Source organism: Molossus molossus, unplaced genomic scaffold, assembly GCF_014108415.1.
Source record: "Molossus molossus isolate mMolMol1 unplaced genomic scaffold, mMolMol1.p scaffold_m16_p_22, whole genome shotgun sequence".
NCBI classification, from domain to species: Eukaryota; Metazoa; Chordata; class Mammalia; order Chiroptera; family Molossidae; genus Molossus; species Molossus molossus.
In genome coordinates this window covers 26,543,980-26,568,297 of record NW_023425358.1, presented here as the reverse complement: position 1 = coordinate 26,568,297, position 24,318 = coordinate 26,543,980, and the positions used below count along the sequence as shown (strand labels likewise).

General features: G+C 50.1%; 1 protein-coding gene across 1 annotated transcript; it reads left to right on the top strand.

Moving 5' to 3' along the window:
- The first annotated feature begins 1,497 nt into the window (after positions 1-1,497).
- LOC118639996 (glycolipid transfer protein) lies at positions 1,498-23,387 on the top strand. The gene is made up of 5 exons (XM_036276737.1): positions 1,498-1,645; positions 17,710-17,768; positions 18,761-18,894; positions 20,399-20,549; positions 22,041-23,387. Exons 1-5 carry the CDS (start codon positions 1,543-1,545, stop codon positions 22,221-22,223), a joined length of 630 nt encoding a protein of 209 aa, XP_036132630.1. The 5' UTR covers positions 1,498-1,542; the 3' UTR covers positions 22,224-23,387.
- Positions 23,388-24,318: the final 931 nt, after the last annotated feature.

Sequence of the window (24,318 nt, the reverse complement as noted above, 5' to 3'; positions counted from 1 at the left end):
TGGGATATGAGCAAAAAGAGGTGATAACTTTGTTTCCCCCAGACCTTCTCACCTCCTGATTGTACTTGGGTCATGCCCTTGGTTTGGAACAACCTCTTCTCTCATCTGCCCCCTGAAAGATTACATTGAAAATATTTAATAAGGTTTGGCCATTACTTTTTCTGGCACTAGTGGTTTCTCATTGCCCTTAGGATAAAATCCAAACTCTATACCACCCCCTACTGAATCCAACACTCCTGCTCAACTCCTACCACTCCACTCCCTCCCCTACACTCCCTGGTTGCTTGCACACACCAAGCTCTTTTAACCTTAAGGTTTTTGCACAGGCTGCAGCCGCTCTGGCTGTCTCCTGCTTACGCAGGTCTCAGCTTAAATGCAGTCACCTCTTCAAAGGTGCTTACTGCCCCTGACCCCCTACATCCTATCTCTCAGTCTTGCCCTCAGTCATCCACTGTCACTTCACTGTTTTATTTTCTTCATTTATACTTATCGATGTCCGAACTTGTCTTATTAATTTGTGTATCGTATTGTGTCCCCAACTAGAATGCTGGCTCCCTGAGAGCAGGGATTCCCCTGCACTGTCATCACTTTATTGCCAGTGCCCAACACAATGCATGGCACCTGGTGGGGCACAATGGATATTTATTCGGGAATGAATACAAAGCTCTCCACGACCCTGACTGGCTGGATTTCTGGAGAAGGTGGGCATTGGGTTTTAGGACACAAGCATCTAGGTGGGTATGGCTGAGGTGAATTGTGCTCCATGTATCCTGGGGGGTGAGATTAGATTTGGGGAAACTTGCGCCCTGTCGGGTGGTGGTTGAGTTGAATTGTGAACTGGGCTGTTGAGGTCAGGCTGGACCCAAGGTTTCAGGAAACAGGAGTCCTAGTTAAGCATGGCTGAGTTGGCCTGTGACTTGAGCAATGAATGATCCTTGATGGAGAAGAATCAAGATTCCCCCCTGAGAACTGTGACCGGGTAAGCGTCCAGCAGGTCACTCGGGACTGTTGGGGGAAACAGGCGTCCTGGGAGGCTCTGGCTGGGTGGGGCTGTAACCTGGGCTGGTGTGTGGGTTGCGAGTTATGACCTGGGCAGCTCCACGCCACCATCAGGCGAGGACCCGGCCCAAGCCAGTCAGCCCGGCAGGAAGCACAGGTGGGTGCGGCTCACCTGGGCGCACCTGGAACCACCAGTTCGCGCGCTTTCGCTCTGGGACTGACCTGTCCCGCCCCCCGCCCAATGGAGGCGCGGAGATCTGCGGCGACGGACGCGGATTGGACAGAAGGACACCACGGCTGGCGAGGATTGGGCGCGGGCGGGCGGGGGCGGGGCGGCGCGGCGGGTTCCAAAGACTCTCGGCCGGCGGGCGGCGCTGAGCGCTCGGCTACGCGGGCGCAACGCGAGCGGAAGTGGCGACGCTGGCGTCCCCAGAGTCTGCTGCCGGCGGCAGTGACGGCCCCAGCGCTGACAGCGGCGGCCGGGGGGGCGGCGTGGACGCCCGCGGCGCCGGCTGGGGCATCACCGCCGGCCTCGACCCCGAAATGGCGCTGCTGGCCGAGCACCTGCTGAAGCCGCTGCCCGCGGACAAGCAGATTGAGACCGGGCCCTTCCTCGAGGCGGTGTCCCACCTGCCGCCCTTCTTCGGTGAGCCGGGGTGAAGGGGGGAGCCAGCCCGCAGCCCTGCCCCAGACGCACCCGAACCCTCCTCTTTCTTTGTATCCCCAAACCATCCCTGCCCTCGACACGCCAAATCCTATTTCCCCAGGCACCCAAGACCCATTTTCTCTCCATGCACCCCAAATTCTTCCTATTTCGAACCGTTCACAAATCCTCTCTCTTCAACATGTCACATATTCCATCTCTTCCCAGATATTCCCAAATCCTCCATCTCCCCCAGATACTCGAGTCTTCATCTCCAGACAACTCCAACCCTCCATATCCCGACACCTCACATTCCACCATACCCATCAGGTGACCCCCAATCCTCTGCTCCCCGGGGCGCCCCAATCGTTCATTTTCCCTAAACACTCCTTCCTCTTCCAAATCCCCAATTCTCCAATTCTCCATCTCTTGGAAAGCATCCCACTACTTCTGCCTCAAATTCCTTTCTCTCTCACCCCCCAATCATTCCCTCCCTTTTAGAATGGCTCTCAACTCCCTCCCCTTAAAATGAATCCTCCCATTTCATGAACCCTCTCTTTTTCTTAAATTCTTTCTGCCTCTCCCACATGGGACCTGTGAACCCTTCTTCCCTCAGAATGCCCCCATTCCAAACCAAAAACACGGACACATACACTCCAAGGGCAGGAAGCCTGGCAGGGTGACAAAGGGAGTTTTGAAAGTGAGTCATAAAACTTTAGGGCCCCTTTCTAGAGGGAACCACCTAAAGTTTTTTCTCCATTTAGAACAGAGGTCAGGACTGGGGATGGGGCTGCTCTGTGGGGTGACGTCAGACACAGAGTGCTTGGCATGGGCTGTAGAAGAAGACCCCTCCCTCATATGTCATATCCAGGAATGTCTTAGGAGCACTGGGAAAAGCAGTCCCTGTGCTAGTTCAGACCTTCCTTCTGCCCCTCCCTCAGCCCTGCCCAGGATGGAAAATGGGAAATAGAAGACAGTACCATGTGCCCCTGCCCTTTGCGTTTCGGGTCCTGGGTAAAGGATGCAACCTGAGCCTCTGCTTTCTTCTCTTCCATGTGGACTTGTCCTGTGCCCTGACCTGTGAGTTCACTTAGTGGCCTGGTACGAAGATACCAGTCCCCAGGCCAGAGTCCAACTGAAACCTACAAACGACAGAACCTTAACACTGACTGAGACTGAAGAGATTTAGCTCCCAGGGCGGTTACTCACTTTATCCCTAGTAGGTGATCAGGGCTTATTATGGGCAGTGGTTCCTACAGTGTCGTGGGGGGGAGGGGGGTTATGGTTACCTGGAGTCATATCCTCCACTTCTTGGGCCTCAGTGTCCCCATCTGTGAAATGGGGATGTTGATCTCCAGGACTAGCTAGGAGGAGTCAATGAAGTGGTGTATGTAAAGGCATGTGGCCTTTAGTGCCAAATAAATCTCATCTGGGTAGGTGGGGAGGTGTTATTATTTAAGTTCCTGGATCCAGTTTTGATTCCTTCATATAGTAGGTGATCAATCAATGTTAGAATGAGTGCAACTGCCTGGTTTGGATGATTCTCAGGCTTGCGTAAGCAACCTGAGAGTAGGATCTTGGTCGTTGTGTTCTATTGCTGTGTCCCCAGTACCAGAACAGTGCCTGGCACATAGTAGGTGCTCACTTGGTACTTGCTAAATGTACAAAACATTCTTATTGTCAGTATCACAGTGTTGCCATAACACTGAATCTCTAGGCAGGGCTTTGGGGGTGAACTAGTTTTAGCATTAAGTTAGTTTTTGTGATAGTTTTTCCCCATTCTTTGATTCTGTGAACATTTGTAGGACAGCCAACTTGCCCTAGACAAGGATTCAGAATCTAAGTTGGTGGTTCTCAACTGAGGGCAGGGGGTAAGGGTACAACAAGATGCTACTGGCATCTCGTGTGTAGAGGCCAGGGATGGAGCAAAACATCCTAGAGTGTGCCGGACAGCCCCCACCACAAAGAATTGATCCAGCCCCAAATGTTAGCAGTGCCAAGGTGGAGAAACCTTGAGTTAAGCTCTGTGGCCTTTTCCTCCCTTATCTCTGCAAGGTGGCCCATCAGTTCTGCATTTGGGAGTGCCTTCATTTAATGCAATTACCTGGCTCGTTTTGGAGGAAAAGGATGGTGGCAGCTGGAGCCAGCAGTGATCTGGTGTCATGGTTGAAGAGCATTCCCTCCTCCTTTCCCTGATCTCAAAGGACCCTTGTCTTTCCTTCGAGTCACATGCTGTGGCCCGTCACATCTGTTGACAGAAGCGCCATTTATACAGAAGCCTCAGTGGGTTTGCCCACAGAGGATAATTCTTAGCACTCAAGAAAAAAAAAAAAAAAGAGGTAATCCATTCTGAACCATTATGCTCTTCTGAGGGGAGAGTTTCTCCTGAGGGTTTAAGAGGATGCTTCTACCAATGGCTTTTCTCTGGGATTCAGGAGTCCAGGGAGATCTGCTGTCAGCTCTAACACAGGGGCTTTGTCTAGATCTTGGGAGTGTCTGGTCACCTGGATGATCTAGGTGGTGAGTCTCTTGAATGGAGGAGGTCTGGGATAATGGATGCAAGAAGTCTGAAAGCCATGGAAGTGACGGTTCCCTTCCACTCGGGGTTTCTGTACTGTGGCATTGCTGACATTTGGAGCTGGATCATTCTTTGTGATGGGGGCTGTCCGGTGCTTTGTGAGATGTTTAGCAGCATCCCTGGTCTCTGTCTACTTGATGCCAGTAGCACCTCTTCTGCCCAAGTTATGACAACCAAAAATTATCTGTAAGGAATCAAAATCACCCATGGGTGAGAACCACTGTTCTCAATATAAATATGGCAATGGGCCCTGGCCAGTTTGGCTCAGTGGTTTGAGTGTCAACCTGCAGACCGAAGGGTTGCGGGTTTGGTTCCCGGCCAAGGGCACATACCTAGGTTGCAGGTTTGATCCCCAGAGCTGGTCAGGTTCATGTGGGAGGCAGCCAGTAGATGTGTCTCACATCGATGTTTCTCTCTTTCTCCCTCCCTTCCACTGTATCTAAAAATCAGTGGAAAAATATCCTCAGGTGAGGATTAACTAACTAACTAAATAAATATGGCAATGGGCTGAAAGCTGTGTTTTTAAAAAATATTTAATTTTTCAAGGAAGATCTGTTTCTTGAAGGAAAATTGAGCAAAGAGAAATGATAAATAGAAATCTCTCTATCATTTATTGAGCACTTACTATATGCTAAGTATTTTAGGTGGAGTAGTTCACTTAATCTTCTCAGCCCTTTTGCGTTAAGGTTTTGTAAAGAGAAAATTTCTGCTGACATTTCAAAGTGTTTTCTTTCCAGACTCATTTTTATCACTCTCAGGGGAGAATGTATAAGCTGCTTTTTCCACCTAACGATACAGCATGACTGTCTTTCTACGTCAGTCATCTTTTTTCATAGCTGCTTAGAATTCCATTCTTTGTGGCCATAATTCATTGAACCAGCCCCCTGCTGTTCGACATTTCACATTACTCCTCATTTTTTGTGCTCTAGTAAACAACTGAACATCCTTGTATTTATTTATTTTTCCTACTTCTTTTGTTATTTCTAATATTTAGAAGTGACATCCCTAGAGCAGCCATATTTCTTAAAACTTCATCAGGTACAGTTTGTGATAGTGTTGGTTGGGCTGGATGAATGCTGGTTCTTTGGACGCAGGTCAGATGTGACTTAGAGCACCCACATCTTGGGCTAGCCCTTCCTCTATCGCTCCAGCCTGAATTGCTCGAGTTGTGCAGGTTTTTCTGTGTCCACTTAGAGGCCAGCCCTTTGTTCATCTCTCTCCACCTTGACCCCGTAATCGGATCTCTTCTCTGACTGATCAGCTTGCAGCTGACTTCTGTGAGGCTTGCTCTCTCATCTTTTAGGTCAGTTTTCCAGCTGTTCTAGAGCATTAACAATCAGAGGGCAGAGGGAGGGGGGAAGAGAGAGGGAGGGAGAGAGATCACTTAGTTTTGTCACTCCCTGCCTAGAAGCCTCAGTGGCTCCCTATTACCCCAACTTAAAATTGGTGTTGCAGCCTTTCTGAAGCCCCACAAATGGTACCAGGCCATCACTTGCCTCTGGAGCCTTACCCGTGTCAATCTGGTGCACCACGTGTCTCCAGCCCACTACCTTTCTTTAGCCTGGCTGGGTCCCCTTATCCTTAAGGAACCAGCGTAGCAATCACCTCATCCAGAAAGTCTTCCCGGACTCTCAGAGACTCCCTTAGAACCCGTCACGTTCTGAGACTTGGAGTTATTTCAGTGCCCGTTTTGCCAAGTGAATGCTTTTGGTTCCGTTCCCATTTTTTCTGGGTTCTTTCAAAAAGTGTTTTTGCTTTTCTCTTTCTTTCTAAATTATAATACATGATCAAATTACAATACATAATTCACATCCTGTACCCGTGGCAGACATAATTAATCAATCATGATACTGTTTCCCCTTTCAAGTCTAGATACAGCCTCAGTGTCTTTCTTAACATGACCACTCTGGGTCAGTTAGAGTTGATGCATGAGATGATACCTGTTAGCTCTCACTGTTTAGGGAGAAATCAAAGATGCAGGAGCTGAAGGTAATATTTTTCACCTCTCAGTTTTTTTTTTTTTTCCATTTAATTTTTAAATTTATTTTGGAGAAGATGGAGGAGAGAGAGAGAGAAAGAGACAGAGAGAAACATCAACCTGCTGTTCCACTTATTTATGCATTCATTGGTTGACTCTCATATGTGACTTGACTGGGGATTGAACCACAACCTTGATGTATTGGGATAATACTCTAATCAGCTGAGCTATCCAGCCAGGGCACCTCTCAGTTCTTGATTTTTCTTCTTTTAGGCTTCTTAGCTTAATTAAGTGGATGTCCATTGAATTGGGCCTTACAGGTATCTGGCACTCAATTAGTCCTAGAATAACCCCCAAAAGAGTGGTATTATGTCACTTTGGTTCAGAGCTTGCTCTTTTTTGGGGGACCAATAGCAGCCCAGAAGCACAGAATCACCTTCTGTTTTACAGCCAAGAAACAGAGGCTAGAGAAGTTAGGTGACTTTCCCAGGGTCACACAGCCAGTGAGTGAACATACAGCCAGACTAGACCTCAGACCTCTGGACTCCTTCTGAGGGCTTTCGCCCATGTGCCTGCCTGCTGCCCTGGCTTCATGTCTGGTAGAGGAGGAGACCCCTAGTGGAGCTGGCCCACTTGGCAACTGGACTTGTGCTGAGAGCACAGACCAGATATGCAGGTTTCCTCTGAGGTGTGTGCTTCATAATTGGCCTGCCAAGCCGGGCCTGTAACTCCTGCTTATTTGAATGCAATTGTGAATAACTGGGGTGTGGAAGTCATCCGTGGGCAGGCCCCAGACAGGTCAGCTTTTCCTTTAATTGGGACATTGCATTAGCCTCCTGGGAACCAGCCCCAGCAACACCCTTGGTCTGTGAGTAAGAGGTTCCCTTTGCTCAAGAGAAGTTGTTTTCCCCATTTCAACATGCGCCATCCGGGACGCGGGACCACCAGTTACATCTGTGCAATGTTTTTGTTTTTAAGTTTATACAAATACATGTTTATTTTTATTTTGTATAGGGTATCCTAAGAAAGAGAAACAAGAAACTGTATTAACCCTCTCTCTATAGTAGGTCAGTTATTGTTTTGGTTGGGTGTTTGTTGAGAGCTGGAGTCCGTAGACCCGGAGGGACACTTCTAGGAAGAAACAGTGTCCTGAGGGGCAAAGAAGCCCAATATACACTTTCTGCAATTGAAACCTCCTGCAGACTCCCGTCATCAGTTGGAGGTGCATTTGCAAGTAGTAAGTGAGGCATCATTAGCCTGTAGGAGCACCTGCTGTGTGCCTGGTGCCACGTGGTGCTTCATGTTCATGATCTCATGGGGCCTGTGCAAGATCTGAGTAACAGCTGATGAGAGGGCTGCTACCGGTCCCACTGTGTTAGCCTGTTCGTCTGCGTAACAGCCCACGAGTGGAATGTTTCGAGGTCTCAGTGGGGAGAAGTCACTTTGAACCTGGGTCTGTTGCCCGCTGCAGTCCATGCTTGGAACACTTAGTGTAGACAGACGAAAAAAGACATGGGTGTTGGAATAAAGCGGAGAGAGCCTGAGCTGGAGTCCTGGGTCTGTGGTGCTAAAGCTGTGTGTCCACACGCAAGTTCTGTCCTTCTCTGCGCCTTCTGCAAAACAGAGCCTCCCAGGAGAGCTGAGGGAGGTGATCTCCCAAAATGATTGTGGTGCTCAATGCCCAGAGTCACTCCATTTTTGCACAGGTAGGACAGATGGCCTCAGGCCTGTAGAAACTGCCCCTCTTGCCACACAGCCCTTGGGAAAGAAGGGTCTTCCAAGAAGTTGCCTCCTGGTCTTAGTGACCCACTGCCAGCTGAGCTCCCTGGCTGCTGAAGTCTGAGACCTGCCCCAGCACCCTTATTTATAATATCCATAGGCCAGTGCAAGAGTACAGACCGATGGCACCTGCCTCTTCAGACCCCCAAAGATGGTGATGAGATAGATCCCCTTGATCCTCCCTGTTGAGAAAAGTCTTGTCCTGAGGTCTGGCTTCTGCTTCTGGAGAGAATAGATGGAGAAGCAGGAGGGAAAAGACCCCAGCACCCGTTCTGTCACTTGCTGGCTCATCTAGCCTCTTGCCTCTATTCCTTTCCTGTGTGGTGTCCACTGCACATAGCTGCTCAGAGCAACAGTGCCCCATGTGAATCCCTTTGAGGCAGAAGTCGAGCCCTTTCAGGGCATAGCGGTGAGCCTGACAGGTGCCCAACCAGTGTCAAACTGAAAGAGAATGGAAAGAATGTATACCGAAGGGCTTTGTAAAATATAATGCGTGACCCCTATTGGAGCTTGCGTAATCCCTGGTTTGAGTGGTTCCCATGTATCAAGCATTGAACCAGCAGATATCAACTTTCTAATCGTTATAATGACCTTATGAATGAGAAGGAATTAGCACCATTCTATAGATGAAGAAACTGAGGTTCAGAGTGGTGAAGGGATTTGATCAGGTCATGCAGCTAGAAAGTGGCCCGTGGGCTTTGAAGCAGGCTGGCTCTGCAACCAGGGAGGCCAGCACACTCAAAGATGTTGGAATTCTTCTTCCCAGACAGAAAAGGCCTTTCCACGCTGTTTATGGGGGAGGAAAAAGGATGGGAAATTCCCATCTGTCACAGTGTGCTTATTTAAGTGGCTTATTAGAATGGAAATGTTAAGTTCTATCTAGTTTTGGGTTTCATTGTTTCACTTTTTTGTTGTTGTTAATCCTTCCCAAGGATATTTTTTCCACAGATTTTTAGAGAGAGTAGAAGGAGGGAGGGAGAAAGAGAAACATTGATGTGAGAGAGACACATCGGTTGGTTGCCCCCTACATGAGCCCAACCAGGGCCAAGGATTGAACCTGCAAACCAGGTACTTGCCTTTGACCAGAATTGAACCCACAACCCTTTGGTCCACAGGCCGACCCTCTAACCACTGAGCAAAACCAGCCAAGGTTGTTTCACTTTTAAAATAGCCTGAGTGGATGTTAACTTATTTTGTTACATTCTTCCAGTGTTACTTGTATCCAGGCCTCTTTTTTTTTTTTTTAAGTTGTTATAGTGTTAACAGTATCCGAGCTTTTAAAAGCCATTGATTGGAGTGGATCAGCCCTCTCCAGGGTCCTATAAAAACCTGCTTTCGACCTCTGCAGTTAGGCAGCCAACTCTTGCTTCCCCGTATCGAGAAATGATTCATTTTCTGCATTGCTGTTTCCCCAAGTTCCTTGTTTCACTCCTTCCTGAGATCTCTTTCCTGGTGCCTAGAATACACTTGAAGTCATCATCTTGTGACTGGAGAATTCCTGCTAATTTTATTCGTACCAATCAACCTATAGCTACCACTTCCTCTCCCTTCCACTCTTTTTTCCTTGATTTCTTGATCAGTGGGATCATTCTTTTCTAGATTCCCTCTCTAAAGAAAAGCTTTATCTGTTGAGAAAGATGAAAATGATGATATAGCCCTGGCCAGTTGGGCTCTCTCCCCTCCCCCCTCCCCCCTCTCCCTCCCTCCCTCCCTTCCATTCTATCTACAAATCAATGGAAAAATACCCTCGGGTGAGGATTAACAACAACAAAAACATGATGATGTAATTTATAATAATAGTAATAAGCATAAAGAATACCTTTTTTTTTTTTAATTGAGCACTTACTAGGTGCCAGAAACTGCTTAGCCCTTTATTTATAGAATCTCACTTAAGCCTCACAGCAACATTGTGAGGTGGGGTCCATGTTTAGCCTCTTTTTACATATGAGGACTGTGGGGCTCAGAGAGGTTAATTTCTCCCAGGCCACAACAAGAGAAATCATTTTCCCACTGCGTTCCCAATTCAAGGCTGGTCTTTGCCGAAGGGGGCAACTGTGGACAGAGAGAGTTTGCGTGTCACTGGGCGATTTAAAGCAACACTTTGGATTGTTTTGTGAACATTATTTTCTCTTTAGATAGTAGCATTTAGAGGACGAATTTATTTTAGGAAGGTGGGCATTCTCAGGGCTCTTACCCTTCAAAATAGGCCTTATTGCAAACTCAGCCATGATGTGTGCATGTGCGCGCGCGCACACACACACACACACACACAGCACTTCCATATACGCGCAGATAATAAATGATTCATCTCCATGAACTGTAATTTGAGTGCCTCCCATTATGATCCCTGTAACTCAGGACTTAAAGATAATCTGCCCCCATGTGTCTAACAATGTAACCTTATTATCCAGCTATATGAAAAAGAAAAATTGAATTTGAAATGGAACCTCCCCAAACCAAGCTCCTGGCACTGTGACACAGGCATCCTGTGGTTTTCCACTTTGGAATGAGAATGTATGGGTCGGGTTAGGTGTTCCCATCCTGAATCACACAGGCTGAAAGTGGAGCCGTGCATGTTAAAAACAATGCTTTTTGTTCCAGAATGAAAACTGTTCCCTGCAATGAAATGAGAGGGTCGGTGATGAAGTCACCTAATTAGTTGCCCAGTGTCAGGAGCGTCACCTGTTGTAGGAGACAGTTGTCTGAGGAGGCAGGTGTTGGGGGGCAGCTCAGACGGAATTTCCAGATAATGAGTTGTGGTCTAGCTCAGAGCATGACGGCCAGTGCTTTCCAACTATGCCGAAGCCAGAAAAAGGGGAAATGAACGCTTCTGTGTGGCATGCGGTGACTGCTGGCTCGCAGGGAATTCTGCTTTCCGGGCGGTCTTGCCAATCTAAACTGTGGCAGGAAGTGCTAGGTGTCCCTTGTCCAGCCAGAACGGTCACAGAGGTCATGCACAAAATGCTTGCTTGGTGTCTGTCTCCTTTTGTTTTGCGGTGATGCTGACACAGTCGGCTAGTTGTTTTCCAAGCATCTAGCAGAATTCAAGCAGGAGGAGTTTTTATTTTATTTATTTACTCTTATTAAATTTACTGAGGTGACACTGGTTAATAGGGTCATAGACGTTTCAAGAGCACAATTCTAAGGAGTTTTTATTTTTTTTATTAAAAAAAAATTTTTTTTCTTTATTGATTTTAGAGAGAGGAAGGGAGAGGGAGAGATAGAAACATCGATGTGAGAGAACATTGATCGACCACCTCCTGCACGCCCCCCACCAGGTATTTGGCCCACGACTTGGGCATGTGCCCTGACCTGGAATCGAACTGGCGACCTCTTGGTGCATAGACTGACACCCAACCACTAAGACACACCAGCCGGGCTAAGGAGGAGTTTTTTTAAAAATTACGTAAAGCTTTACTAAAAACCTGAAGACATGCCGTGTAAAGCCATTTAGTGAAGGGTTGAGGGGGCTTGTGACATCGCCGGGTCATTATCATTCATAGTTTTGATGACAGCCCTAAATGGTTTGCTGTACTAAACAGGGACATTTTTGTTCCAGTCTGATGAGTTTCATCCAGAAAGGTTGTACTAGGGAAGGTTGGTGCATTCATAAACTTTGGTAGATAGGAAACATTTCCAAAGTTTTAATTTTCTTTTTAGTATTGAGATCAAGTGTCTTCATTCCTTCTGCACATTGCCTATTTTTTTGTATAGGGTTGTTTTTATCTTACTGATTTTAGAGCTCTTTACAGTATTAGGGGTGGTGGATTTTAGTCTGTGATATTTGTTACACAGATCAGCCCCACCCCCCATCAGTGAGTGGTTTGGCTTTGACTGGTGCTGGGACTTCCCCATATAGGTTTCTGGGTTTTGTAATGAGATTTATTGATCTTTTTCTCATGTCTTCTGGGTGGAGTAGCATGGCTTAGAAAAACCTTCTATACTAAACAGAAGGGGCCATTTAAACATAAACTAGGCGTGGCCATATTGAGGTTCTGTGCCTCTGAGAGTTGGTGCTATGAAGATGGTAGGATTGTATCTGCTTTTTCTTTTGTTTTTGGTTTTTACTTTGTCTGTTTTTGACACATCTTCCTTTCTTCCTGGAGGAAAGATGAACTAGAAAACCCCCCAGCCCCACCCCCGTCCCTTTGTCCTGGCAGGTTCTGGGTGGCATTTTAAAGAGTCTGTTTTGCTGACAATAAAAAAACAAGTTTGGGGAAACTATGAAACTGGTAAAACAAGAAGGTAGTGTTGGGGCAGAGCTGCATTCTGTGGGAAAGGGAAGGCCGGTCAGCCTGCTGGGAACTGTCCTGCTCTGTCCACGGCCGAGGCCAGCTCGAGTTCTAGAGAGACCGCCGTGTGCTCGGGGGGTTAAAGGCCCCCGTCTTTACCGTCAGAGTCCCCCTGTTTTTGTTGAACTCACACAAACGGATGGAAACATTCCGGAAAGAAAGGCAGGGGAGCCGTGGAACCAGCCTTGGCTCTCACTGTGTGACCCTGGGCAGGTCACTTGGCTTTTCCGAGCCCGGTGGCTTTGGACTGCACCAAAGACAAACAGGACCAGAACCTCTGGTAGGTCACGTTGAAACAGGCTTCAGCCCAGCTGCACCCAGAGCACTTCCTGTTTGCACAACACCTCTGGGCTGCGGAGAGGGAGGGACCAGAGCCCGGTGCAGTTAAGTCACTTGTCCAAAGTCACATCAGAGTTGAGATTCGAATCCAGGAGTGGCCGACTATAGAGCACTGCGCTGCTTCTCCCTGATCGCAAGTGGCGTGCATAGCTGCTCCCGGACTGACCTCAGCGTGCACGTTTATGTGTACGGACAGGTGCCTTTCCTGCCGGCGTCTGGGTCCAGCGTAGAGGTGAATTCTGCCCCCCCCCCCGCCACCCCTCCCTGCTTCTGCTCCACTCCCAGTTCCAAAGTTCCCACAATCCCTCCCCACAGTTGAGCAGAAGCTCTGTCCCTCTATGGTGGCCACACACATAATAACAGCTGCTGTCAGGCCAGCTCCTGCTGACCACGGTGGCCTCGTGACCCAAGCAGCACAGTCAGGAAAACAAAAGGCCTTTCTCCCTGCCACCGGTGCAGGGCCACTCAGAACTGCAGAGAGCTGTTTTCAGAACCAAGAAAGCCAAGTAACATTTTTCTGCATCTCAAAAATGCATGTTGAGTGACCTGAATTTTGGGGGAAAGCTAAGAAACCAGCCGTGCGTGGTGAATGGTGAGCTGTTCCCAAGCCCTGGTTCCATGTCTTCTCTGTTGGAGGGCTTTACTTGAAAATCAGCTCAGCCCTAGCCAGTGTTGCCCAGTGGTTAGAGCATCAGCCTGCGCATCAAAGGGTCGTGGGTTTAATTCTTTTTTTTTTTAATCTTTATTGTTGAATTTATTACAGATGTTCCTCATTTTCCCCCCATTGACTCCCCTCCTCCCCACTCTCGCCCCCCTCCCACCTTTTCCCACACTGTTGTCTGTGTTCATTGGTTATGCATATAAGTTCTTTGCTTTATTTCTTCCCAACCCCCAACCCCTTTCCCTTTGAGGTTTGTCAGTCTAGCAATGAATTTGTTCTTCTTAATCTCTTCACCTTTTTCCCCCATTTCCCAACCCCCCTCCCATCCGGCAACCAACAAAATGTTCTCTGTGTCTATGAGAATGCTTCTGTTCTGCCTGTTCATTTTGTTTGTAGATTCAATTGTCGATAGATATGTATTTATTGCCATTTTGTTTGTTCATATATTTAATCTTTTTCTTCAAAAAGACCCTTCATCATTTCATATAATAACGGTTTGGTGGTGATGAACTCCTTTAACTTTTTCTTGTCTGGGAAACTCTTTATATGGCCATCAATTCTAAATGACAGCTTTGCAGGATAGAGTAATCTTGGGTGTAGGTTCTCAATTCTTGGTCAAGGGCACATACTTGGGTTGCAGATTCGACGTACAGCCCATGTATGTGGGAGGCAACCCATCTATATGTCTCTCACATCGATGCTTCTCCCTCCTTCCCTCCCTCCCTTCCACTCTCTCTAAAAATCAATGGGAAAAACATCCTTGGGTGAAGATTAACAAAAAAAGAAAGCAAACCAGCCCGTAGCAGTAAGGATCAAGGCCAGAGCTCTGCGCCCTCACGCTGCACATAGGATGGCCCCCCCTCACAGCAGCTCCTGGGGAGTCTGGTCTTCTAGTGTTTCATTTTCAGACAGGGAAACCGAGGCCCAGGCCCCTTCCCATAGCCTCTGCCATCTTGACTGTGTGGGTCCGTCTGAACGGTGAGAGGGAGACAAACTGCCTGGCCGGAGAGACGCCTCTCGGTTCACGTTTTTCACAATCTCCTCACTCATTCGTGCCGCAGATCTGTAAGCACCCCCTGGGGTCCAGCTCTGTGTCAGCAGCTGGGAACACAGCGGGGGACTGGGGGGACTGGTCCCTGGTCTCTCACAGCTGAAGTCCATGGGCCACTTGGAGGAAAGACAAAGAGCTACACCTGTAACTACGGTCGCTGTAAAACCGAAGTGGACGGGGAGGAAAAGTAGAAGAAAGAAGTAGGACTTTCATGAGCAGAAAAAAAATCCTTATATTTTTTTCTGACATTTCATATGAAAATTTTCAACATGCAACAAAGTTGAAAGAATTGTACAATGAATATTCATACGCCTGCCACCTAAATTCTACCATTAATATCTTATTGTACCTGAACATTCCTATAGCCACCCATCCATCCACCTTATACCTAAGGACACTGTACATTTTTCTGTTAATCCTCACCTGAGAATATTTTTTCATTGATTTTTACACAGAGTGGTGGGGTGGGGTGGCAGGAGGAGAGAGGAGAAACATGGAGGTGAGAGAGACACATCAGCTGGTTGTCTCCCACACAGCCCTGACCGGCGCTGGGGATCGAATCTGCAACCCAGGTACATGCCCTTGACCAGGAATCAAACCTGAGACCCTTTGGTCCGCAGGCTGAGGCTCTAACCACTGAGAAAACTGGCCAAAGCCATTGGACATTTTTGAAAGGTGAGGATGTAGCCCTGGCCAGTTTGGCTCAGCAATTAGAGCATTGGCCTGTGGACCGAAGAGTGGCAGGTTCAATTCCAGGTGAAGGGCACGTGTCTGGGTTTTAGGTTCCATCCCTGGTCTCGGTCTGGGTCGTGCAGGAGGCAACCAGTCAATGTGTCTCTCTCACATCGATGTTTCTTTCTCTCTCTCTTTCTCCCTTCACTCTGTCTAAAAATCAATGGGAAAATATTCTCAGGTGGGGAATAACCAAAAACTAAAAAGAAAAAGAAAGGTGAGGTGTAAAGTCATTGGCTGGGGCCATCCCTTTGGAAGGGTTTTTCCAGTCCCCAGGTAGCCTGTCATGACACCTGCCTGGCCCCCGGGAGGGTTGGGATGGGTGACCCTGGGCTGCACGGTCAAGAGGGGGAGAGTCACTGGGGGAGGACACCTTGGCTCCCTTACATGATTATTGAAGTCTAGAATGCATTTCTTTGGGGGAGCCAGCAGTAAGTGTCCAGGAGAGAGCACATTCCAGGGCCAGCAGAGTGCGCGACCTCCCGGGGTTGGCCTCTGCAGGATGAGTCAGTGGCACATCAGGCAAGGTCCTGGGGGGGAGTAGCTGCCTTATGACTGCGCTTGGCGGGCCCATCGAGGAGGCCAGAGCGCCCAGGATGAGGTGGCTCAGGCCAACTGTAGCCCGGCCCCGCATCTCGGGGCAGCTCCTCGCGGCCATCCTAGGGGAGGCTCCAGTGTGGCCTTGTGGAGGGAAATTTGATCCCACAGGCCTGAGAGAGACCCAGTCCCCGAGGGGAGAGGGCTGACTGCTCAGCCCGAGGGTTCTGTACTGGGAGCCCTGGTCCCGACGAGGGGCCTCAACCAGGAGGAGAGTTAGAGGTGTCAGGGGGCAGGTGTATTCCCACTCAATGGAAACTCTGGGGGACCTGGAAGCTTCCACACACAGCTTGCTGATGCCTGTGTGACATTTGCTGGACCATGGAAACTGACTCTAGTTATAATATGAAGTCACGAAAGTGATCAAAGTCCCTTCATTGAGTGTGCACGCCCTGGGCACTCGTTGAACACATTCAATGTATGATTTTCAATCCCAACGACAAGCCTGTGCAGTAAGTACTATTGCTGCTGCATTTGCCATGTGAGGAAACTGAGGCACGCAGGCAAGGAGACTTGCTCAGCTGGGGAGTGGTCGGGCCAGGAGTCAAGCTTAGTGTGTCTGGATCCCTAATCCATTTGTTTATGGGGTATTTCATTTATAGTGTCTAATACCATTTCTCCAATATACCTCTTTTAATAGGCGTGCACACCAAGGCCCCTGCCAGGCCTGCGGGCAAGGGGAAGTGGACACTAGCATTTTCCTCCTGTGGGTTTGGTACCCACTGTGGCCTGCTCAGGCATCTTTGTCCCCTGGGCTCTGGACTCAGCAGGGAACAGGTGTTGTCTGTGTTCAGGCTCTGAGGGCGAAGTCCACACTGAGCCTGCCCAGGAGAGAACCAGCCATTCCCAGTACAGTTCCTCTGTGCCAAGCCCTTAGCAAGGAGCTCTGACCCTGGGATGTCTCTGGTCCCCGTGACAGCCTGCCAAATGGGTCACGAAGGAAGGACAGGAGCAGAGGCAGGCCACGGCTGCTCACATTTCACGCGGAGTCCGGAGTTCCAGGCCCAGCCAGTTTCCAGGCCTACATCTCATTAACTCAACCATGTCACCTATTTTAAGATGCCCTGTTGTTTTATGAGCTGCCAAGAAATGGAAAATGCCTCTAATTAAGAATATTCTGATTCCGAAGATGAACAAAATGTATGTCTCGGAAGTGGATTATTTGAAGTCATCCTTGTAGCACCTCTGTGGTCGGTTCTGTTGCCCCGTTTGCTAGATGGGAAAGTTGAGGCTCAGAGTGAAGGGATCCACACCCACATCCACGTGACCAGGGCATGCAGAGTGGAGTGTCAAAGCCAAGTTCATGCTCTGTTAGGTGACTGATGCCATTGCTGGTGTGTTCTCCCGGACTTGTATGCAGAGTCTCAGGACCATGGGTCCTCAGGGTCCTCAGCTCATTTCTTCCTTCTAAGCGGGTGAATGAGATGGTCATCTTTAATAAATCTGGTCCCTCTTCTCTCACCTCGGAAGAGTCCTCAGTCTGTCTCCTGGCCAGCTGGCTAATTAGCAGTCTCCCTCCGCCTTGTTGGCCAAGATGGGTTTCTTAGACCATTCGTTCTGCAAGATGCTACACAGCTATGCTATCTAATATGGTAGCGACTGGCCACATGTGGCTATTTAAATTTAAATGAATGAATTAAATAAAGTTACAAATTCAGTTTCTCCATCTCACCACATGTCAAGTGCTCAGTGGCCACATGTGGCCTGCATTGCAGACAGAATGTTTCCATCATTGCAGAAAGTCCCGTGGGATAATGCTGTTCTCGTGTGGAGGGGTGCTGTGGACAAAAGGGTTTGCCCCTCCCCCAAGTATTCCAGTTGTATTTTAAAGGCTCTGACAAGTCCTGCAATAAAAAACAGATCTCACCTGGAGCCTAGGACACCAAATTTCTTGCCTAGGAACATTTTTAACACCTATAAGCAGCTCTGTCTTTCCCTAACCACATCAAGTGACACCCCCTTCTGGCCACAGACCTTCATGGCCCTTGTTGGGAATCTAAATCTCTCTGTGCTTCATGGCCCTTGTTGGGAATCTAAATCTCTCTGTGTTTTTTCCCCAGACTGCCTTGGGTCCCCAGTGTTTACACCCATCAAGGCGGACATAAGTGGCAACATCACGGTACGTACTTGGCTTGGCAGCTGCAACCCTGGAACCACCTCGGGAATCTAAACCTGTCCTGGTCACGAGAACCTTCTCCCTGCCACAGACTTCCCAGACCGAGGGATGGGAAGCAGGCTCGGCCCCTGGCTCATCTGAATTGGGACTGGAGCAGTCATGCCATCTAGTCATAGCCTGCATGGGATCCCAGTCTGAGGGTTGACCTGAGGGGGAACCCATTGATTCTTGTATCCACTCCACCAAATAACTACACTCTGAAGTCTATGGTGCATTGGCCCAGCCCTGCCCTTCCTCAGGCCTGGGAGTTCCTGGCGCTGTCCCCTAGCTGCTGATCCTCTTTCCTTGTGAGGATCTTCTTAGGCCCGGCCTGGAGCTTGGCCACACCGCATCACTTCCTTTCTTCATCCCAGCAGCCTCAGAGGCTGGTTCTGTTGTCATCCCCATTTTACAGATGAGGAGGCTCAGAGAGGTTGAAGGACTCACCCGAGGTCACACAGCAAGGGCGTGGCAGAGGTGGGATTCAGACCCAGATTGCCTGGCTCCACTCAGGAGCCTTGTTTCTGGATGTCTTTGAACCCTAAACTTCAGACACGTGGTGTCTGAGGTGCTCTCAGTAGTGGGTGGAGAACGTGGCCTCCGGAGCCAGCCTGTGCGTGGTCCTGCTCCAATGCCAGCGGCAGGCCGGTACCAGCTGTGTCACCTCGGGCACATCACTGCCCCTCTTTGAGTCTCAGTTCCCTCCTCTGCAAATTGGGATAATGACAGAGCAACATCAGGGTCGCTGTGAGCAGCAAAAAAGACAGCGCCCGGAAGCACTTTGCACGTCCCCATGCACGGGAGGTGCTCGGTAAATGTGAACAGTCCTGTAGTTTCTGTTACGACAAGCCCTGTTGCCGTTCTTGGCACTGTTCGGGGGGGCATGGTGGCATGCCAGCCACTTGTCTGTGGGGACAGGCTTCCCAATGAGAAAACCCCCGTGTGCTCCATTTCAGAAAATCAAAGCCGTGTATGACACCGACCCGGCCAAGTTCCGGACCCTACAGAACATCCTGGAGGCAGAGAAGGAGATGCACGGAGCAGAGTGGCCCAAAGTGGGGGCCACGCTGGCGCTGATGTGGCTGAAGAGGTGATGAGCTTGGGCGGCAGGATGTGTGTGGCTGTCTGTCCTGGTCGCATTCCAAGTGCTGTGAGTTAGGTGTGGTGTGATCCCATCTCACAGAGGAGGCCACCGGGCTTCTGGAGGCCAAAGCCTGTGCCCAGGTGCCAGGGCCCGGGACCGAGTGGCTGTGCGCCGCAGAGATATCCTCCCTGGGGCTGGTCACGTCCCGCACGTGGTAGATTTGTGTATTATGACAGCTTTTTGACCGAGATACAGAATCTTGAGGAGAAGGAATTCCTAACTTGCACAGATTCGTCCTATGGTCTGGGAACAGGATACCCTGATGAGGGATTTGAATCCAGGTCTTACCCAAGAGTTGACAATGCTTGCAGCCACTACACATATTGTCCTCATAGCAAATACCTGAATCCACATGTAGTTGTTCCCATCTTACAGAGGAGGCCACCGAGGTTCAGCTTTCTTGCTTAGCTCCCGCGGCTCCGCACCAGCCACACTTTCCTTTGGCTGTGCAAACACCATAGCCCCTGGCAGCCGCTCTGCAGCGGGGACCATCCCCTGCCCCACGGCTGCACCTCCCTGCCTCTGCCCCCAACCCCACCGCTAACCCACCCCCCGAACGTGCACTTCTTCAGTGAAAAGGAACAGGGAGAGTGCTCCCAAGGTGTGGCAGTGTGGGCACTGGGGTGGGGGGCCTGTAGTTAACACCCTTACATCACGTCTTAGGAAGGAATTGCTCCACCAAGCTAATCACCTTGCTGTCACGATCCTGGAATGAGAATGCCCTCGGGTCCATTTATCGCAGGATCTGAGGGCGTCTCAGGAGGAGAGAAGCAGGCGATGGTGTTTAGATCAGTTAGAGTGGTGTGTCCACACCAGCTGTGGGCAGTCGGGCTGCTGGGAGGTCAGTTGCAGGTGGATGCCAACTAGTTGAGCGCATAGCATGCGGCTGCTGTGTGCTGTTCAGGGTACAGGGTGAGTAGGAGGCCACATTAAATGAGGCACAGACCCTCTTAGGGTGTCATAGTCTGGGCAGGGTGTCAGGCTGATAGCAGGTTATCAGAGCCTGGAGCTGAGAGGTCACGGAGGGCTTCCTGGAGGAGGAGGTTGGCCAAGCAGAGTCTCCAAGGCTGAGCAGGAGAGTTTCAGGGAGAGTAGGCCAGGCCTGCAGCAGCGGGAGGGCAGGAGAGGCGCAGCATGTCTGCAGAGGAAATGGACAAGGCAGGCCCAGCCCTTGCATCCCAGGAGGGGCCGTGTTCAGGGGCCATCGCCAGGCCTAGTGTAGACAAGGTGCTCGGGAGATGCTGTGTTGAGCCAGTGGTCACACTGCATGGGAGCCAAGGGTAACGATAACACTTGGGGAATAAGTAACCACGCCCTTTTGTGTATACAAATCCCTGCTCACAGTCAGTGATTCGGAGTGGTCAGGATCTGCCAGGTGCGGGGCGCTGGCTGGCCCGCCGGCGGGAGCGGGCGGTGTCCTAAAGAGCTTCTGTCTCTCTCTGGGCCGCAGAGGCCTCCGCTTCATCCAGGTCTTCCTGCAGAGCATCTGCGACGGGGAGCGGGACGAGAACCACCCCAACCACATCCGTGTCAATGCCACCAAGGCCTACGAGATGGCCCTGAAGAAGTACCACGGCTGGATCGTGCAGAAGATCTTCCAGGTGAGCCGGCAGCCATCCGGCCCCGGCCCGGGGCTCGCCATGGTGGGGTCCATTCCCCATTCTGCCACTCCTTAGCTGCAGCCCCTCAGAGCCTGCGTTTGGCTCCCCTGTCTAGGTGGGGGGCTGGTGCGCTGAGGGGCCCTCTACACCCACCTGTGGCCATGGAGGGTGTCATGCTAGATTCTCTGTGGTGTTCTGTTGAGGTGCCTTGTCCTAGGAGGCCTGACTGGGGGGCCATTGGAGAATCCCTGGCCGAGACTCTGGGGACCTCAAGGCGATGATGGGCGGGCCTGATCGGCCCCTCAGGTTCAGCCTAGGTCCTCACCCTGGGCAGGCAGGAAGGACCCGTGTCCTTGGGGCATCGGCTGAAAGGAAGCTGGTCCACGGGGCTCTTGGTTGCTTGTGTTGGGGTGATGGTGGCCATTGTTCCTGGAAACAGACTCCAGCACCAGGCTTGTCACCTGAGGGCCCCAGAGTCACCTGGCCAAGAGGCCCACTTGGGAGATGTTTCGAGGCCCTCAGGGTGCTCTACACGCTGTCACTGGCCACCTAGCCTGACGGCCTCTTATCCCACCCGACCTGTCGTGGTCACCCCTTCTCTGCATCTCCTGCCACCTGCCCAACCTCATTCACATGGGAGCTAGGGTTTCACGTGGGCCGGTCTCTTTCCCACACGGCCCGGGCCCTGGGCAGGAATTCACCGGGTGGGAAATAAGGACACCTGGGCCATCTGCCCTGACGAAGCTGGGGACAGGGCCCATCCCAGTGGGCGCCTCCCCCTTCTCCCCAAGGCCCTCACAACCACCACTCAGTAATGGCAGCATGTCCTGTGTGGCTGGCCCAGGGCACGCTTCCCATGGTTTGTAATCTCTGCCAGCGTACCACGAGGTGGGAGCCGTCCTTACCCCATTGCACAGATGAAGAAACTGACGCTTAGAGAAGTTAACTATCTTGCTCAAGGTCACACAGGAAGAAGATGGGGGCTGGGATTCTACGACACTGAGCCTCAGTATCCTCATCTTTCAAATGGGTGTACAGGAGGCCCTGCCTCAAAGGGTCACTGTGAAAGGGAAACAGTCTGTCTCAAGCGCTTGGCACATGGTTTGCACTCAGTGTATCGAAACTGCCACCGTTTCCTTTCATGATGACACTGTTATTATTTGTAAATCCCTCACCCCATCAAACTCACCCAATTAGACGGGTGCCATGATCATCCCCATTTTACAGATGAGGAAACTGAGGCTCAGAGAGGCTAAGTAACTTGCTCAAGGCTCACAGCTAGTCGGTGGCCCAAGCTGGAATTTGAGCCCAGGTCTGCCTGTCCCCGGGGCTGGAGCCCTTCCTGATGTCCCTCATGGGGGTGTTGCCTGTCAGTGTCACCAGTAGCACAGACCCCTGCCCCACACAGGCCTCGGGGAAGCCCCCTCCCAGAACCCCATGGTGCCGGCGGTGGGTCGGCCCTCACACGGCCCTCCTCTCGCCCGTCTCAAGGCAGCGCTGTACGCCGCACCCTACAAGTCCGACTTCCTGAAAGCGCTCTCCAAGGGCCAGAACGTGACCGAGGAGGAGTGCCTTGAGAAGGTCCGCCTCTTCCTGGTCAACTTCACGGCCACCATCGACGTCATCTACGAGATGTACACCAAGATGAACGCCGAGCTCAACTACAAGGTGTAGGCGCGCCGGGCGGGCGCGGCCCCGCCGCCCTCGGCAGAACGGACGAGCCAGAATCACTGTGAACCACGCGGCAGGCCGCCCTTGGCCTGCGCCCCCAGCGCCGCGGCTCTGCCGGCCTGCAGGGGCCCGCCCTGGTTTTTTAAAAGTCCTTTTTGGGGGTCTACCCCAACGGAGCAATAAATAACGGCCCTACTCTGAATCACCTTTGAATTTCACAACGGTACAGACTGACTATACCTTCATTTCAGTGTGGTAAAAATGGATCAATGTTGCTAATAAGTCAAGTCTTAAGGTTTTTTGTCCCCCCCACCCCCCATGGTACGTGACTCTGGGGGAGCCCTGTCATGCACCTCAATTTAAAAATGAGGATGTGGCAGTGATGTTTTGGGTAAGTTTAAGGACCACAGGACCACGAGGAGTTTGATTTGCAATTATACAGGACCCCTGCTCTGTGTTAAAAAAAAATTTTTTTTTCTTTATTGATTTTAGAGAGAGAGGAAGGGAAAGAGAGATAGAAACATCAATTGGCCTACTCCTGTAGGCCCCCCACTAAGGGCCAGGCCCACAACCCGGGGAACTAAGGACCAGTTCCTGACGGGGAACTGAACCGGTGACCTCTTGGTGCATGGGTCGACGCTCAACCTCTGAGCCACACCGGCTGGGCTGTGTGTTTTTGTTAAAGCAAATGGTCCCCGTGGTCACACAGCCCAGCCTCGGCACTGTCGCCATCGACCCTGCTCTTTCTCACTGTCTTCTTCCAGACAGTTTTTAGTCGTTGAAAACAACCAGCAAGCCTTTGATGACCATGACCAAGGGGACTTTATTTTAAAGCTATCAGGTACAAATAATTGACCAGAGATGACTGAATTTGCATTCTTCTGCATAATTAATCTTCTTCAGGGACAGCCTTTGCAACCTAAGAAACTACTAACCATGTGTATTCTCTCAGCGGGGAGACAGTGAGCCCTCCAGATGCTGGGACCCAAGGAAACACCTCGCTGCCTTAACTGTCCTTCCTGGCGCTAACAAGAGCTGTATTTTTCTTTGAAAGCATTGGGGTGAATAGAGGAACCCCCAAAGAATTGATGTGTGTTAAAAACCCAATGAGGAGCAATTGGTGATTTTTATGCAGAAACTAAATAATTCTTAATAAATAAATCTCTATTTTGGAATCACATCTGTGTGCTGTTTTAGTTCTTGAGTTTTTTTCTTCCGAGATTAGAGGTTAGAACTGGGGACCAGCCAAGGACCTATCTTCTAGCATTTGTGGTTTAGAAAATAGAAGTGGTTTCCACACTGAGGAACTGGGGAAATTTCACATGAAAGTTTTTATTTCTAGCTTCTTTTGAAAGATCAGACTGCCTGGCAGGACCTGAGAGGTGACTGCCACCCTGGTTGGACAGGATAAGTGGACGGATGTATTTTCCACTTTGTCTCAGTCCCTACCAATTCCTGTTGCACCCCCAACCCTGTGATCCATTGTTACTTGCACTTTATTATGGGCTGATGCCTTTTCTGATATTAGGGTTAAATGTAGAAAGCATATTCATTTTATTTCATTCCTGCTCCTACAGAGCTAATAGTCTAGTGGGCAAGACGGACCAGACAATCAACAGTGACAGTATAGAGTAGTCAGTGCCCAAAGGGACCCTGAGGACGCCACTGAGAGGCCACATCCTGGGATGCATCTTAGGGCCTTGATGAAAGGGGGCTGGGGGCCCAGCAGAGGAGAAGGGGCAGGGGACACTTCAAGGCAAAGACAAAGACCTGGCGGCTTGACCTAGAGCAGGCTGTGTGTGTGTGAGATGCTACCAAGGGATTTGAACTTGACCTTGAAAATTATGGATCATCCCCAAAGGTCCTGTGCACAATCCAATCAAATACCCAGTTTTGAAGGCTTCCTCTGTTAGGACCAGGGGATGGACATTTGAACTGTTTTACTGTCTCTGATGTAAATGATATTTTCTAAGATTTCTATATTTTCTAAGTAGGAATACTGATCTTTCTAAGTCCCAACAGCTATTTAGGCTTTCTTCCCTGTTGGTTTCCTAGAAGTATAAAATTCTGTCAACAAATTAAAAGATTTCTTCATTTT

What these genes read in the sequence shown, in the direction of transcription:
- LOC118639996 (XM_036276737.1), top strand. Translation starts at nt 1,543, where the DNA reads ATGGCGCTGCTGGCCGAGCACCTGCTGAAGCCGCTGCCCGCGGACAAG. An exon ending in CCACCTGCCGCCCTTCTTCG is followed by an intron (nt 1,646 to 17,709) that starts GTGAGCCGGGGT and finishes TTTTTTCCCCAG; the next exon opens with ACTGCCTTGGGTCCCCAGTG. An exon ending in GCGCTGATGTGGCTGAAGAG is followed by an intron (nt 18,895 to 20,398) that starts GTGATGAGCTTG and finishes TCTGGGCCGCAG; the next exon opens with AGGCCTCCGCTTCATCCAGG.